This window comes from Mus caroli, chromosome 1 (genome assembly GCF_900094665.2).
Source record: "Mus caroli chromosome 1, CAROLI_EIJ_v1.1, whole genome shotgun sequence".
In the NCBI taxonomy this organism is placed as follows: Eukaryota; Metazoa; Chordata; class Mammalia; order Rodentia; family Muridae; genus Mus; species Mus caroli.
The window spans coordinates 151,044,990-151,063,086 of NC_034570.1; the positions used below are offsets into that span (position 1 = coordinate 151,044,990).

The following is an 18,097-nucleotide window of genomic DNA, read 5'->3' on the forward strand; positions in this document are numbered from 1 at the left end:
TTAGTTGTTATTGATGTCACTGTTTAAAGATTGGAGCAGACTCTGTGTTCCAGTCACCAGAAGTCTCAAAATCCTGTGGCAGGTGTCCTGGGTAGCTGGCAGGTGTCAGCAGAACCTGTGCTCTAGCTACCCTGGTGCTGTTCAGACCGGAAGAGGCTTGTGGCCCTACTCAGGTCGGATTTCTGCCTCCCCAACCAAAGCAGTCTCTGGTCCTGCGTGATTGGACTGGAGCAGAAGCTGTGTTCCACTCACCAGAAGTCTCAAGATCCTGTGGAGGGTGTAGTGGGTAGCTGGCGGGTGTCAGCTGACCCTGCGCTCTAGCTACCCAGGTGCTGTTCATACCCGAAGAGGCTTGTGGCCCTACTCAGGCCGGTTTTCTGCTTCCCTAACTAATGCAGTCTCAGGTCCAGCGCGCAATTGGATTGGAGCAGAAGCTGTGTTCCACTCACCAGAAATCTTAAGATCCTGTGGCGGGTGTTGTGGGTAGCTGGCGAGTGTCAGCAGACCCTGCGCCTTAGCTACCCCGGTGCTGGTCTGACCGGAAGAGGCTTGTGCAACCAACAGTGAATTATTGAACATGTTCAATTTATTCTGAATCTTCAAAACAGCATGATTCAGCCTTCACAAAAGCAAAACTAACATTCCCGCCCTCCCCAATAAACATGCAACTGTATGTAAAGTATCAAGTGCTGACTCTCCTGTGCTCATCTTTCATAATTTTCCCACTCTATACATTCAATCTAATTATACCAACATTGACCTTAAATATACTCAAGAATACCACAGCAGCTTCTATAAGAAACACCACAAAGACATTATAACCTGAACTGTCAGAGTTGGGAATGTAAGAGTTGCATTCCCTAGTCACTCTACAATGCCACAGAGCAACAATCCCTAGTCACACTGCTTCCAAGGTGCTCCTAGAAAAACAGATGTGACAAAGCTGTCCACTCGTCCCTTTCACTACATCAAAAAGAATTACTTGCCTTATACTGTCCACCAGCACATCCTACTGCCTCAACCTTTGAAAGGTGCCCCATAGAGCCAATTCCCACCCCCTCCACTGATGTCATCGCCTCCCACCCTGAGGTCGCCTCTGCCTCCTAACTAGTTTCCCTCTGAATGCACCACAATCCCATACTAAATACTGCAATGTAAGTGATTCAGGACATAATGTGGAACAGTGCCACGTCTTCTGTAATTTTTTTTCCTGTATTTTTCTCCATCATACTTTCTGACCAATATACTATATGGTCTGCTTAGTTATTGATTTTCTGACTACTATAAGGACAAAAATGTCATAAGGACAACAGCTTTGTCTTTTTTTTTTTCCTTTACTGTTATATGCAACTAAACGGAACAGTATAAGACATTTAGATTTAAGTTTACTTCTATCAATTTATTCAGTACAATAGATGTATTTTGTACAGGACAGGATAAGACACAATGGTGTCAAGAATCCTTTATTTAAGAGGTTGTCTTTTTTTTTGGCACCTTTGTTAAGGAGCTGCAGTTGCAAGGCTTTACTGCGTTCTGAGTTTCATACTGTGGTCTATTGGTCTATGTGTCTGGTTTCATGTTTCTATTATTTCGCTTCAGTTTGAATTCAGGGATACCTATTGTGGTACCTATGGCTTTATGGTTTTTTTTTTGTTGTTGTTGTTTTGTTTTGTTTTTGTCTTTTGGGATTACTTTTTTATATTTTGTAAAAACCTAAATTGATATTTTAATGATGACAGGACTGAACCTGTCAGTTTAATAATATAAATTGTCTAATGCGTGAATATTGGAAGGTCTCTGCAGTTTTTGTTTTTTAATTCTTATTGTAAAGTTATTTTAGTTCCATATTTAAATTTATTACTAAGGTGTGTGTGCAAGCCCGCATGTATTGGAGGTGCTAACTGTGAAACAGGTCGATGCCATGATTCAGGACTGAGATTTTAGAGAGATGATTTTCTGGTTCTGAAGACTTCCATTGGTAAATAAAGCTTTAAATAGCCTAGACAAGTTTTGTTGCTGCTGCTGCTGCTTACACAAACCACTTATTTTCTGTATTTTTGGACACATATATCAACCACTAGAGGGTTTTCAGAAACATTTATTCTTTCCAGAGGTCTTAACTGTCCTTATATCATCTTATTCTGAAGAGATTAATTTGCATGGGAGGTGTTGGGGCTAAAAGGGAAGAATGTTATATAATGAATCTGTTCAACTAATGTCAGAAAACTTCCTTGAAAGGGCAATTATCCTTGGTAGTTTTTAATCAGATAATATAGAACTGTCATTTTTTCATTGTTCTCTCAAGAAAAGAGGCACTGGAAACACTCTAATTCAAAGGGTCAATGATTTCCTTAAATTTCATGAAATATCAAGTTACTATATAAAGCAGAATACATTTTATACTGAACTACCTAGAAAGAGTCAACTTGAAGCACCCGCTGTCAGTTATCTTGTCAAGACTAAGAGAGCTTGTGTAGCTTTCCTCCTCCTTTTGTGAAACGGTGAAGGGAAAGGGGAAAGAAGACTGGAGAATTACTTGAATCATCAATAGGAAAAGAAACTTCTCTTGAGTCCATTGGCTAAAATCTTGCTTTACCAATAAAGCACTTCAACTAGTTTGGATTAAGAGGAGTGGTTGCCTTAAAAAACCGAGAAGTAAAAGGCTCTCAGGGGGATTGGATGAGTAATGGGATATTTAATGTTAAATATTTTGTCACAATCTTATTAAACTTGAGAGACAGTATTATTTTATATTTAAAACTCCAGAGACTAATACAGGTTAACTAACATGAGGAAGGTATCTAGAAGGATCAAGATCTTGAGTCTACTATCTTAACTGTTAACTCATTTTATACTCCCTCCATGTTCCTTTTTCTTTTTTTCTTTTTTCTTTCTTTTTTTTTTTTTTTTTTTTTTTTTTTTTTTTTTTNTTTCTCTGTATAGCCCTGGCTGTCCTGAACTCACTCTGTAGACCAGGCTGGCCTCGAACTCAGAAATCCGCCTGCCTCTGCCTCCCGAGTGCTGGGATTAAAGGTGAGCGCCACCACGCCCGGCTCATGTTCCTTTTTTTAAAAGAGAATTCCTTCATGATTTTCCCTGTCAGGGTAACTCTGTCATACAGGCACAAAAGTGGTTACAGTATTGGGATTGGGTTACATCTAATTGAGCTGTTGGCTAAAGGGGTCCTATGGAAATCCCCCAACAAGGCAGACTTTTGCCAGGACAATACTAGGTTGCTCTCTACAAACTGACAGCAAGGTCTCATTGTGGAAACAACATCTGTGTAACTCCCTGAACATGGAGAAGTTAAGTGGTGCCTACAGAGAGCCTTCACCCCGATGTTCTAGTGTCCTTGGTATAGGAAGGAACTCTGTGTTTTCAAAATAGAAGCATAAATACCAACTCAGCCACAAACCCTTTGATCAGAGGTTTACTGCCTAATAAAATCCTGTTAATACTGTCCTGCCTGCAAGGTATGCTAGGGCAACGGGGGCTCTAAGTTTGTGGGAGTAACCAACCAATATAAGATCTGACTAAAGGCTCACTCCACAAGATGGATCCCATACCTGACACTGCTTGAGTGACCAATAACCTGAAATGAGATAGCCCAGGAACCTAGGGTAAGATGAAATACTATTCTTCTTAAAAAAAAAAAAGTAGTAGCAATAAAATGAGTCCTAGTGACATTTTGCTATACTCATACATCAGTGTCTTCCTTGGTCATCATCAAAGAAGCCCCCCCACCCCCGCCCCGCAGTAAATGGGAACAAATATAAAGACCCACAGCAGACATCATACAGAAAGAGAATTCTTGAAACATTCAGCCCTAACTGGGATATGACTATCAAATCCTTCCCCTCAGGGATCAGGGACACTGAAGAAGAGGAGGTAGAAAGGATATAAGAACCAGAGGGGATGAAGGACACCAAGAAAAAAATCCCTTTAAATCAACACAAGCAAATCTCATATGAACTCACAGGGACTGAGGCAGCATGCACAGAGTCTGTCCAAGTCTGCTCCAGGTCCTCTGCATGTATCTTATAATTTCTAGTACTGTGTTTGTACAGTATTCTTTAGTGTGCAGATGAGTCTCTGTGCCCTCCCTTGGCTATTTTCCTTTTGTTTGTTTTATTCAATTCTGATGTGATAGGGTTCTTTAAATTCTATTTTATTACTATCCCTTAGAAGCTTGTTTGTTTTCTAATGAGAGACAGAAAGGGAGGGGCAAATAGGAGAAACTTTGAGGAGTACAGGGAGGGTAAACTGTAATTGGGTTATGTTACATGAAAAACAAATTTTAATAAAAGGGAAAGAAGATCTAGGCCTTGGTCCATATCTCTATGTAATTCTAAGTGGTCAAGTCAATCTCTTCACCAAATGAGTTTCATTTTACTGCACTTTGTGAATTATAATCTGATCCAGGGTTAGCTAGCTGAAATCACAACAAAAAATCTTTCCTTTTTTACAAGAAATACACTGAATAAGACAACTCAAAAAAGTAATGGCTATAGTGGTTGGAATACATTCAGAAGACTCTACTCAGGTTGAGGACATCCATACACTGAAGCCTGGCAATCTCATTTCTAGGTGTATACCCACGGAAGTGTATGCTACTCATCACAAGACAAACTCAGGACCACGCACAGCCACATTTAACAGCCTTAGTGTGGAAACAATCCTAAGGCTAGCAACAATATAACAGAAGGATGGATATGCTTTAGCATAGTTACAGTGGAGGAGATAAAGCATGCCCAGATGGAAACTATGAAGAAATCTTATAAATATGCCAGGAATAAATGAAATTACACAGGAAGTTTGTGATTACACATAGAACAAAACCAAGCCAGAAGAGTGTGGCCGGAGCATCAGGTACTGATTATCCTTCAGAGGATGGGCCTGAAGCAGGTCTGAAACGCAGTGATCCTCTGCTCTGTATGATCTTGGTGCTGAGTACCTTACACATGCTCTTTCTGTGAGAAAAACACCAAGCTTTACATTATACTAAGTTTTTGTTACACTAAGAAAAAGTTATTTCAAAAAGTGAAGCATTTTATTCTTGATGGTTTAACAGCACAATGTTTGCACTATAATATTAATATGAATAGGCTTCTTATCTCAAAAATCAGACATAAAACAGGGGGTTAAAAATAATTTTCCTTTCAATTGCTGCCTAAACGTTTACAGACAGTGCATTCCTTTTACCATAAGAAGTATATTTCAGAACTCTGATCTATACTTGTTGCCACACATCTTCAACCAAATTAGGGAATTAGCAAGGGCCACCATACAGCCAGTTTTAAGTATTGTAAATAACAATTACTAATAAATAGGAGGTTTTAAAACTCAAGTTGTACTGCCAAAATAACACAATTATTCCCTTTTTGCTAAATTAACTTTGTATCCCTAACTTCAAGATGCAAAACTGAGCACATGACATGATGATCTGCTCCTTAAGGGGAAAGTCAAATTCAATGTCTTCTTTTTCACCTTGTAAAAGGGTCTTTGAGTAAAAGGCTTTACTGTCTAGTATTTTTTTTTGTTAGAATGACTATAGAAAAGAAATCAACATTTTTCTAAGAATTTCCTAGCCTTTTATTTGCAAAAAATATTAACTGACAAACATCAAGATCTGTACTTACAAAGAGATATGAAAAAAGAACAGTATATAGTTTATTTAAGACTATTTCTTCCACTAGAATATTTAGTACATAGGAAAAAATAGCTTTTGATATAAATATTTTATAGAAGAAGGAAAGGGGCAAGGAGAGAAAGCAGACAGGCAGGAAGTCAAAGTTTATTCAAAGGCTCTTTTGCAAAGTAATCCTTCACAATGATGACAGAGATGAGTTAGTGGAAAGAATGAACATCCCAAGGCACACTAATATACTGTTCTTCACAAAGTTTATTTAGAAGAATTACTTTACTTTGTCAACTTCCTTAGCAATCATGACGCTGTAACCTACTATAGCGTACCCCACTTTTTAGAAAGTTATGCAGATACAGAACTAAGCCTTACCAACGAGGTAAAGGATCTCTGCAGTAAAAACCTTACTAATACACTAAAAAGGAAGCAGAAAAGAAAGAAAGAAATTGAAAGAGACACTATACAACAGAAGACCCTTCCAAGTTTCTAGACTAGCAGAATCAATTATGCAAGAATGGCTGTGTTACCAAAGTAATCAATTTATAGATTCAAATGCAATCCCAATCAAAATTCCAAAGACATTCTTCAGAGAACTAGAAAAGAAAGTTCTAAAATTCATATGTGAACACTAAAGACACAGATAGCGAATGCAGTCCTAGGCAGAACACCCCATGACATACTGTGACAAAGACAGCACAGCACTGGCATAACACATGTGGGCCAGTGGGAAAGAATACAAGACTCAGAAAGAAATGTAGACATCTTTGACCATCGACCTTCTAATGTTTTTTGTTTTGTTTTGTTTGTTTGTTTGTTTGTTTTAACAAAGCTGTTACAAAATACATTAGAGAAAAAGTACCCTATTCAACAAATAGTGCTGGAAATCTGGATAGCCACATACAAAAGAATGAAATAAGATCTGTATCTCCTATCTACCACACAAAAAAGCAGACCAAGATGGATCATAGGGCTTAATTAGGACAGGTAAGGCAAGAACAGGATTCCAAAAGTGTATGAAATATTGACATGGATTACATGAATTCAAAATGGTCTGCACAGGTGAGGGAAAATCAATAGAGTAAAAACATTGCCCACAGAATGGAAAAACAATTTGCCAGATTTGGGTATATAACAGTATCTAGAATATAGAAAGAACTGCAAAAATTAAACAGGCAAAAAAAAAAATGCTGATCAATAATTTATCAAAAATTGGCAAATAAACTGAACAGACCCCTCTTAAAAAAACAGAAAACACAAATGACCAATAAAGCTTTAAGGAATACTCAACATCCTTATCTTTCAGGAAAAGCAAAAGTAAACTCCTTTAAGTCTTCACCTTGATACTGTTAGAAAGGCTGTCTGCCATTAACAAAACAAATGCTGGAGAGGGAGGACCTGGAGAGAAAAACACAGCCCTTACTCACAGCTAGTGAGAAAGCATTGCCACCAGAGAAATCTGTGTGTGCTGGTGGGCTTTTGTTCCTTCTAATGCCCCCCCACCCCCCATTGTCAAGTTGACCCAAATTAGAGTCACTTGGCCAGAGGGAACCTCGCTTAGGGTATTGCCTCCCTGACTGGTCTTTGGGACTGTTTACATGGAGTCATTTTCATGGCTGCTCATTAAGATGAGTGGGTGGTGCCACCCCTGGGTAGGTGGGGATGGGCTGTATGCCAGATGAAGCTGGGTCACCATGTTTATCCTAGCAACAGTGAAGCAAATTTGGATATGAGGTTTACCTGAAAACATAAAACTAAAATGTTTGCATGACCCAGCTCTACTGTTACTGAGTACATCCTAAAAACTCTAAAGGCTACCACAGAGATACTGGTAAACCCAGGGTCACTTGTTCACAATAGCCAGGAATGTGCCCCACCTAGAAGTCCATCAACAGATGAATGGCTGATGAAAATCCAGAACATATACACAATGAACTTTTATTTAGTCAAAAGAAAAAATTAAAATTTTTGTAATATTAATAGATCTGGAATTACTTTATTAGGTGAGGAAATGTATTCTCAGAAAGAAAGAAAGAGGTTCGTGAAAGGAGAGAAAAGAATTTTTAAATTAAACTGACAAAAGAAAAATTGAAAAAGTATTAAAATGCAATAATGAAACAATTAGCTTGTATAATAATTTAAAAAGGTGAAAACCAACTGCACAGTATAAGATGAAGGTGAGAGAAAGCAACATCTGTGGTGGTCTTACTAATTGCAGTAAATGTTGTGACCTTTCACCCACTGTGGTTACAAATGACAAAGGAAAGGAACACATAAATTTTGTTTGCATTTCTTTACTATAAATTTGAATAACCTTCTTAGTATTCAACACTAGAAATTCAAGTATCTTCAAGATGATATTGCCCAAGAAGTTGTGAATCCAAGTTCCCGAAGATGCATAAACAGTGCCAGATGCCATGGCTCAGGGGATAATTTCAGAAAGTCACTCATCCAGCAAAGTAAACTACAGCATTACTATTCTACCATAAGCACTAGAGAAATCCATTTAGCACAACTATGCACTCTACACTCTGTAATGAAACTACAGTCTAATCTAGTATGAACACAAATCATCTCTTTCAGAAAACAGTGTGAAGTGATGGATGGTAAGCTCATCCTGTAGACCAAGCAAAGACCAGCAGCCTATCACATGGCCCGCCTCTCAGGAAACACTGCTCTTAACTTCTGCCTCACGTGGGGTAATGCCTATGAAGACTTACTTATCAAAATTAATTTTGAGTATTAATTGGATTTAGTATTATAGAACTCAAACATCTAAATTCGGTTCCTTTTTAAAAGAGTACAGTATTACAATGTGAGCCAGGCCCATTCAGAACAGTCAGTCAGGGCAGAATGTCTGCTAAACACCCAAGTTTCCCTTGTGGATGATGTGATGATCATAGCGTGCTGAAGAAGGTTTTAGTTTCTTTGCCTTCTTCCACTGGTTATATTTTAAGTGCCATTTTTAGACTAATTTATAAGTAAAATGAACAGGATAATACATGTGCTATCAATCACTATCAATCGCTGTTACATAATCAGGATTCAAGATCTCTTTCTGTGACCTAGCAAATCACTCCACTCTTCCTTACCAAAGTACTTCACAAATGACTCAAAATCTTCCTCACCTACAAAATGCTTTCAAATTTCAGATGCAATGCAACTAATAGCAAGAGCCTTTGAGAGAAAATTTCAGCAATATCTGCATATAAAATGATAGGCTTTATATAGCTTAGGTACTTTCAAAATACTATTTTTAAAGTTAAACTATTAATGTCAAGGGTGATTTAAATGTGTGGTCTTATTTTTGTGTAAATTTATTTTTTCATTTAAATATTCACTTTTCTTTTCATCAAGTAGGCTATTCTTATGGAAAAGGGTCTCAGTGTAGCTAGCTTGAGCTGTTCCTGAAGCTCATGGAGATTCTACTGCCTCCCTTTGCCTCCTACGTACTCGGAATAAAGGTGTGCACCATCATGCCTGGCCCAGCAAACTGCCTTTCAAGAGAGACTCCAAGATTTTTTTTAGCATTTTGCCTGACAATACAATATAAGCTGTGTGTGTGAGAGTGTGTGTAATAAATTATTTAAAAGAATAAAGTAGGTGTGGGGGTGTACATCAGTGGTAGAATATATACTTCGATGAGGTAGGGCTCCATCCTCACACCACTGTCCCAAAGAAAACAGATAAAATATACCCAGTATTTTATATTAAGGGAACTAAAAAGAATAAAGTAAACAAATACAAACAATAAAGGTATTTAAAAAACAAATAATTGATATGTTCTACTGCCTAAAATTATAAGTGGGGTGAGGTTGTAATTCAGTGGCAGAATCCTTGTCAGGCATGCAGAAAACAAGAGGATGCATGGGTCATAAGGGAAGGGGAAGCGAAGGATAGAGCAGAAGACAGGGTGGGGCAGGAAGAAGAGCTCAGCATCTAAAATGGTTATCATTTTTCTTTCTTGGAGGAACCAAAACTATCACATATACACAGGGAGCTAACAAATGGAGGACTTAATTACGGGGTTGAGGTTGGGGGTGGGGGAGGGCTTGTTCATAGTCCTGATTGTAGTATAAGTGCAGCAAGAGTAAAAACCACTGACTCTAAATGCATTTAACTTTTTCAAAAGTTACACTGATGATATATTAATCACAGATATAGGCTTATTAGGAATATAATTACACAAATTTAGCCATGTAATTTTATTTTGTGGAAATTATATAAGCCTTAATATTTTTATTCCTGACAAACAGTAAAATTATGTAATCTTTATTAAAAATTCAAATGAAATTTTGGTCCATGAGTGTGGGTTAATACTATGAAAAAGGAAAATAACTGTTTCTAAGCAGAATTTTCTACATTGCCATAGGGATGAAAGCTGGACACTGTACCTCACAAAGCAGAAGGTCAATGATGTGGAACACCATGCAGAGTGGAAACTTGGCAGTAAAGAGAGTGAGGAACCACTGGGATGCATACATATGAGCTTCCAGGTTCAGATCACAGAAGTGGCTGTACAGGTCTGGCAGCTGATCCTAAAAGCCAAAAGCAAAGGGTTAGGAGAATGATTACCAAGGAAGTTTTGTCGTTTGCAACAACTGTAGTGTGCACCTGCATGTCAGTGCACAGAGGTGATGACAGGAGATGGGGATAGCCACACGACAGATGAGTGTGGACAGAAACAACTGGGTGCAACAGGATCCTTGCTAACATGAGAGAGAGTTTCTGCTTCCTGGAAAAATCTTGTTCTCTCAGAACACCTTCATTCTAATGACAATTCTTAGTCTAAGGTAAGAGACAGGATTCACCTCCTACCCACCTAGAAACAAAATATATCTTCATACTCACAGACCATAATTTCATTTGAACTTTTAATAAGCAGTAGATCATTTTATTATTTGTCAGTTGTAAATGTTCCAAATTCTCAAACACCGTTATCTGAGGTATACAGTATAGTTTTAGAATAATTTGAGCACTTGAAAACTCTAAACCATGACCAGATATAAAAACCTAACTGTGGACTGCAGAGATGGCTAAAGAGCTCAAAGCTTTTGCTGATCTTCCAGAGGACCTGAGTCTGGTTCCACACACCCAGATCAGGTACCTTGCATCCACTTGCAGCTCTAGCTTCAGGAGATCTGCTGCCCTCTCTGGCCGACTTGGTCACCCAAATACAAATATAAATGCATCCAGGTAATAAATATAAATAAATATTTCTTTAAATATCCCATCATGATCATATAAAAATGATAAAGCAAAACTGTACAAGAGTGCAATACAAGATAAATAACTCCTAACAATGCTATTTATCATGTAGTGTGTGTATGTGTGTGTGTGTGTGTGTGAGAGAGAGAGAGAGAGAGAGAGAGAGAGAGAGAGAGAGAGAGAGAGAGAAACAGAGACAGAGAGACAACCATTTTTTGTATCAAATGCTCATATTGAACAGGACTCAAATGTATCTATTTGATGGTTTAAATGAGGTATCAAAATTGTTATCGAGCCCAACTTGATATATTAGATATAGTTATTTAAGTTTTAAATCACATAAGGAATACTAACTTTTGGGGAAAAAAACAACTAACTTTTATGTCTGAAAAGTGAGAAGTAATAATAAAACAAAATAAATGTGTTTATAGTCTGGAAGTTGTATTCATTAAACTTTCATAGTAAAATATTGCTCATTAACTCTGTTAGTGATTTTGATAACAATAAATTCATGGATGATAGAATTTCCCATTTTTCCTTACCTGCATTAGTTTCTCAAGTTGATAGAATTTGCAGTGAAGATCTTCAAAATTGTTTCTGTATAAGTCTCTCAAATTATAACGATACATAATAGTCACCAAAACACAGAATGCTTGCTCCTCTGGCATCTACAGGAAAACACACATGAGAAAAATGAATGAATGCCATATGTTCAGACTAACCTTTTCTTCCCAAGTGAAGCTGACTTGCACCTCTATCACCTAAAATACTTTTCTTAACATCAAATCCCAAGTAAGCCTCATGATCTTCTCTTGGATTTCTTCACAAGTGGCTGTTCAAAAAGTTGCATTTCAAGTACTATAGCCAGTCTTAGAGAAACGAATTCATTCAGTCTCTCTATAAGTGGATGACAATTAGCTGAATATTTTACCCACTGGCATCTTACAGGGATGGGGGTGGGGAGGAAATGCTAGTACCTCCTTTAATGTGGTAAAAGTACTGAAGCAGATAGGTAGTTTAATGCCTTTGGGCCTTCCTACACACAGTTCCTGCACAGCCAAGATACAGGCACTGTGGGAGGCACTGAAAACAAGAATTGAGAGGAATAGATCTTGACGACCAATGAGTGCACAGCAACTCACATGAATTAAGATTAAATCTTGGGACAGGTGAGGCTGGGTGTGTGAAAAGCATTGATACAGCTAGAGTACATGTAGAGGTCTGATCCAGAATGGGCCAGATCATAATAAATCATTCAAAATAACCACAGAGCAACAACAGGCAGACAGAGTTCTGTTTACCTTTGGACATGCTATATAAACGACACATAAACCCCCTCAACGTCTCTCTTCTTCATATAAAGAACACAGTACATCCATTAATACACAGGAACAAGTTTGGCTTTGATGCAAAAGAGAAAAAAATACTATGACAACTAACTGACAATTCTAGCCCATAGTCACTACTCGGATACCTAAAATGATTTTATATCTGTAGTCTTAGCACTTAGGAGAGGCAAAAAGATAGGAGGCCAAGGTATTCCTCAGAGACACAGCTTGTGGTGAGCATGGGCTACTGTGACACTATCTCAGAAAAGCAAGAAAGAAAGACAGCTAAATGGAACAATATTAGTACTTGATCGAAGAAACTTTTGAAATATCTGTATTTTCATCAGCTAAGTCAGTTAATGCCTCTGAACTTCAGTAGTTTTATATTTTAAACCAATTAAGATTGAATACTGGATATGCCTGTACTTTTGAATCTCTCCTACAGTTTCCCCAACAGCAGATACTTACTTAAAACAAAACCACTAAAATGACTAGTTAGGCTATTATAATGATTAATGTTTCACTGAACAATACAATTCAATTCATCACTGATATGCAATTAGTCTAAAAAAAATTAAACAATGTATTTTTAAATAAAAATTTAAGATGTGGGAACATGTTAGATCTTTAATACCAAATTCTCATTTTACTGTGTACTGAAGTTTCTCCCAAAAATCAGTTATGAGACTGGGAAAAAGAGAAGATAAACACTAAAATTTTGTAATTTAAGATATGACAGTGTCCTCCATGGTTATCTAAAACACAAAATGAAACACCTGCCTAGCATAAGCTCTGAAAATGGTGTAATGTAATCAGATGATGCAATCCCTGTTAGGTAACAAACGTTGGCAAGGATTTGTCATCTGTATTGATAAGGACCATCAATGGACAGAAGCCATTACTGGACAGAGACCACCTCTAAGTCTCACTGTATTTCTCCACAACAAACTCTGTTTTACAAAGGAAGCCTTTAAGAACCATGTATTGTACATAATATACTTTTGATAAAACCTGAATTTTGATGAAAATGATCTCTGCATGTACTATAAAACTGTTTTTATTCCACCTCATTATGTTTTGCATCACCACTTTCTCTGAAGTTAGTAAGTATTCCAGAGTTCCTGGTTTTTTTTTAAAAAAGATTTATTTATTTTTATTTATATGAGTACATTGTAGCTGTTTTCAGACACACCAGAAGAGGGCATCAGATCCCATTCTAAATGGTTGTGAGCCACCATGTGGTTGCTGGGAATTGAACTGAGGACCTCTGGAAGAGCTGTCAGTGCTCTTAACCACTAACCCACCTCTCCAGCCCCCCTGATTTTTTTTTCAACAAAGATAGATGCTGATTATTTGGAAAGTCATAAGCTCATGAGTCTTTGTTTTCCACTCATATACTGAAAAGCAAATAAAATGATAGCTGCCAGCTATTTGTTTACTTTCTCCTTTAAATCAAATAGATGCTAGAAAACATTTAAATCAAATGATTGCTCAGTGGCTTCCTATATGTTACCAATTTAAATGAGCAGGATCGGGGGCCAAAAGAAAAGTGGTTGTGTATATAATGGTTAATTTTAGAAATAATAGCAGCTACCATTATTAGACATACCATGAGTCCACTTGATTCCCACAAAAACCTTAGAGTAGGTCTAATTTTTACATTTGAGATGCAACACTAGTGAAGTTCAGAGGCATTAACTAATTAACCATAACTTTAAGTCAATTAAGGAGGGTCTGGGTTTCAAATCACTACTGTTCTTTTGTGATATGCACAAAGTAAGTCATACTCTTTATACTCATAACAAGGGCCTCAGTCCTCAAGAAGCCTTCAAGGGTAATGATATTATTTCCATATTAACATGAAGAAATGGAACCCCAGCTTAGGAATCCTTGCCCAAGGTCACATTAACCTAAAAGAATTGAAAGGATGATTCAAATTTATAGCTGCTCTGTTAACTATTGTTTGAAGGGGTTCTGTTTTGAAAGGGCAGACAAGCATAGCTACAAACATAGATTTAGGATCATAAAATATAAGGCCTGATTTCAAGCTCATTAAAATCTCTGCCACAGAGTTCCCAGTTTTATGCCAAAAAATAGCTCCTGAGCCAAGACCTATGGCAGAGAAAGTCCTGAAGAATATGCTACAAATAGCTTTGGTTATAAACATTTATTTGGACGCTGCTATCTTTATTCTGTGGAATCTTGATTTCCAAGACAAATAGTAAGTAGCTCAGTTTTTCATTTCTTCTTTTTTTTTTTTTTTTTGGTTTTTTGAGACAGGGTTTCTCTGTATAGCTCTGGCTGTCCAGGAACTCACTTTGTAGACCAGGCTGACCTCGAACTCAGAAATCCGCCTGCCTCTGCCTTCTGAGTGCTGGGATTAAAGGCGTGCACCACCATGCCCGGCTCTCATTTTTTTATTATTATTATTTTATGTGTATGTATTATGTCCATGTGTGTATGCCACGTGCATGGGTGGGTGCCCACAGAGGCCATAAGAGTTCTCTGGAGCTAGAGTTAATGATTGTGAGCTGCCTGACTTGGATGCTAGATACATAACTCAGGGCCTCTAGAACAGCAGCTAGCACTCTTCACCACTGAGCAATCTCTCCAGCCCAGTCTGCTTGTCACTTTTTATTGCCACTGAGAAAGTCATATCTTAATCCTGTCTTTGAAGGAAATTCCATTACAGGACTAATAACTTTTTAATCAATTTTATTCTGAAATACAGTATACAAAATACAAAAAGGTCAGATGTGTATTCTCTAATAAATAACTGATCATAAAGAAAAAAAAATGGACTCAGGGCCTCATGCAACCACCAGCTAGTCTAAGAAAGATAATATTGTTTTAGCATTAAAGATCCCTGTATAACACATGGACTGGAATGAGAACCCCCCAGCCCATTTGCAACAGATATTCAGCTTAGTCTCCATGTGGGTCTCCCAATAAGTGGAGCAGAACCTCTTCCTAAAGCTGTAGCCTGACTGTGGTATCAATTCCCCAACAGGGCTGTCTTGTCTGGCCTCAGTAGGAGAGGATGTGTGTAATCGGGCAGAGACTTGATGTGTCAGGGTTGGGAGATAATCAGGGGAGGACCTTACCTTCTGAAAGGAGAAAGGGAAGAAAGATGGGGAAAGGTTCTCAATGGTGGTGGGGAGTAGCACTTGGGATGTAAATAAATAAACAAAAAAGATCCCTGTGTAAACCTTTTCAGTCATGAACCTCTCCCAATACATCTTTCTAGAAAATTCACTATCCTCCTTTAACAGGAACCATTACACTGTTGTACTATATAGTTTTTTCCATCTAAATAATATTCTAAAAGGAAAAGTAATTGATTATTTTTGGATGTTATACAGAACTGAATCATACAAAATGTAATCTTACACGTTCCTTTCTTTAGTATTTCTCTAATATTATAAAGATTATTGCAATTTAATTTCTAAAATGGTTTAAAGTTGTTGTGGTATATACTACCATGCTACATTACCCTCTGACCACAGATAATATAGTTCTTATAGCTCACTAAATGGATTAACAGCATCTGTTTGAGAATTCTCGCACTGCCTAACCTACTCAGTGTCACAAGCTATTGCCAAAGCCCCTGACATTTTTCTAAGCACAGAAGAATCTAATTTTAAAAGACTACTTAGATATTATACTCTTGAAAATTCAAAACTTTACATTTGAATATACTTTTCATTTTCTCATCTCTCTGGGGTAAAGGACTGTGGGTGAGGGAAGGGCAGCAATCCACAAAGCAGCAGACAATGATTAATATGCAGCTGCAAGGATGACTGCAGAAAAAAGCAGCAGCAGCAGCTTATGTAACTGATAAAGTATTAGTCAGCAGGACCCTAATAACACCTCCCTGGGCCCTGAGGTGGTGTAGCTGATTAATACTTTAGAATAGCCTATTGTCTTCTATTGGCTTAGACAACAGAGAAAAATAATACAGGAAAAAACCCTTTCTGTATTCAAAGTAGCTGACAGGTTGAAAGGTGAACAACATATATTGATTAATTTCACAAAATAATTTACAAATTAGGATATATATTTTATTAGTATGATGCTGAATATTAGTTAATCTTTCCTTAAGGACCCTGACGGTAATTCTATCTTTCAAGCTATTTCTAAAATACATAGCAACAAGTACATAATTCAATTAATTTAGAGTACAAGAGACGTTAATGATATGTGTCTTGGGACACACTTTAGGATATATTTTTAGTGATCAGCCTCATAAAGGCTGACTTACTATATGGCCTTCACTACTGTAAACAGGAAGCACAAAAAAGTTCTGAGTATTTAACTTTTCTAGTTATTTGCCTCATTCTTGCTCCCCTTAGGAGGCAAGAACAGGATGTATTTCCAAATAATTACAAACCTGAAATAAGCCAAGTCTCCCAGAACCTCAAACAAACGGGGGATTTCTTAGAGCTCTGTTCTTACTGTGCTTTAATCAATGTAGCATCATGTATTTATGAAAGGGCTATGTTATGTTGGGACTTCTTTTCCTTCCAGTAGTCCACCTTAGAGGGAGACTTTGTAAAAACCCAGGAAATAAACAAAACTTAGAAGTTTTACAAGACTCAGGAATGAAATAAACTTAGAAGTCTCAAGAAATTCCTAAATGTTCGTTACAATGGTCACCAGTATCTTCCCCTGGGGTATTAAACAGTAAGAACCGTCATACAGAACTCTCTCCAGCCAGCTGCAAATCCTGCCAGGAGCTCTAGGAGTTCAGCTTCTATGTGTTGCTGCTTAGGCTGCAGTGGACATTTTGGTGATGCAGCTGCCTCTGAGCCCTCCATGCTCCCATCAGTAACCCTCCCCCACACCCCAGCTAAACTTGGGTCTGTCACTGCTGCCTGTTAAAGGTAAGTAGATACCTTGTTCAGAGCTCCCTAGGACAAGTGAAACATGATGGACGGAGGTAACAGTGGCTTATTTCAAAGACTATTCTGTGAGAAACAAAGCAGTAAAACACTTGACTTGCATCTCAGCTTTCACCTCAGTGAGGACGAAACTTCAGAAGTGGCTCTCTCTGTGAAGAACTCATGCCATTCAGTGGGCTGCCGGACAGCTCTAATTGCCCTAGAAATTCCCCATTCAAAGATTTTAAAACAAAATTAATCATTAATCCCAACTTCTTCCATTCACTCTAAATGTCCATTCTCCTGTGGGACCTAACTATTTTAGATACTACTTGCATTCTGTGTTAGAAAATTATGATAATAAAGTGTTTGATATCACAGGCCATCACAAGAAGATGTGAAGATGTCAAAAAGAAAAAGAAAGCAAGACCAAAAAATATACCAAAAGAAATACCAAAGTAGCTGATGCTGCACAAAACAGGAGAGTAACCTAAAGTGCGGTGAGGTGAGTCATGACAACAGCGCCATGGGCATCACTCTTACTAGAATGAGGAAATCAGCATTAAGACTGTGAGTCTACCAGCATTTTCAACAAATGGTGCTGGCATAACTGGCGGTTATCATGTAGAAGAATGGGAATTGATCCATTCTTATCTCTTTGTACAAAGCTCAAGTCTAAGTAGATCAAAGACCTCCACATAAAACCAGAGACACTAAAATTTATAGAGGAGAAAGTGGGGAAAAGCCTCAAAGATATGGGTACAGGGGAAAAATTCCTAAACAGAACAGCAGTGGCTTGTGCTGCAAGATCAAGAATTGACAAATGGGACCTCATAAAATTGCAAAGCTTCTGTAAGGCAAAGGACACTGTCAATAAGACAAAAAGTCCACCAATTTTTACCAATCTGATACGGGACTACCTAAATCTGATAGGGGACTAATATCCAATATATACAAAGAGCTCAAGAAGCTGGACTCCAGAAATTCAAATAGCCCCATTAAAAATGGGGTACAGAGCTAAACAAAGAATTCTCAACTGA

General features: G+C 37.7%; 1 protein-coding gene across 2 annotated transcripts in view; it reads right to left on the minus strand.

Annotated features, from left to right (window-relative positions):
• Nucleotides 1-18,097, minus strand: part of Rabgap1l (RAB GTPase activating protein 1 like) — a 551,913-nt gene that overhangs the window by 195,504 nt on the left and 338,312 nt on the right. For both annotated transcript variants that reach the window (XM_021173796.2, XM_021173811.2), the window contains exons 16-17: nucleotides 11,392-11,517; nucleotides 10,036-10,179 (exon numbers count right to left, since the gene is read on the minus strand). In XM_021173796.2, coding sequence (XP_021029455.1) covers nucleotides 10,036-10,179; nucleotides 11,392-11,517 — 270 coding nt within the window. The remainder of the gene's footprint in view (nucleotides 1-10,035; nucleotides 10,180-11,391; nucleotides 11,518-18,097) is intronic.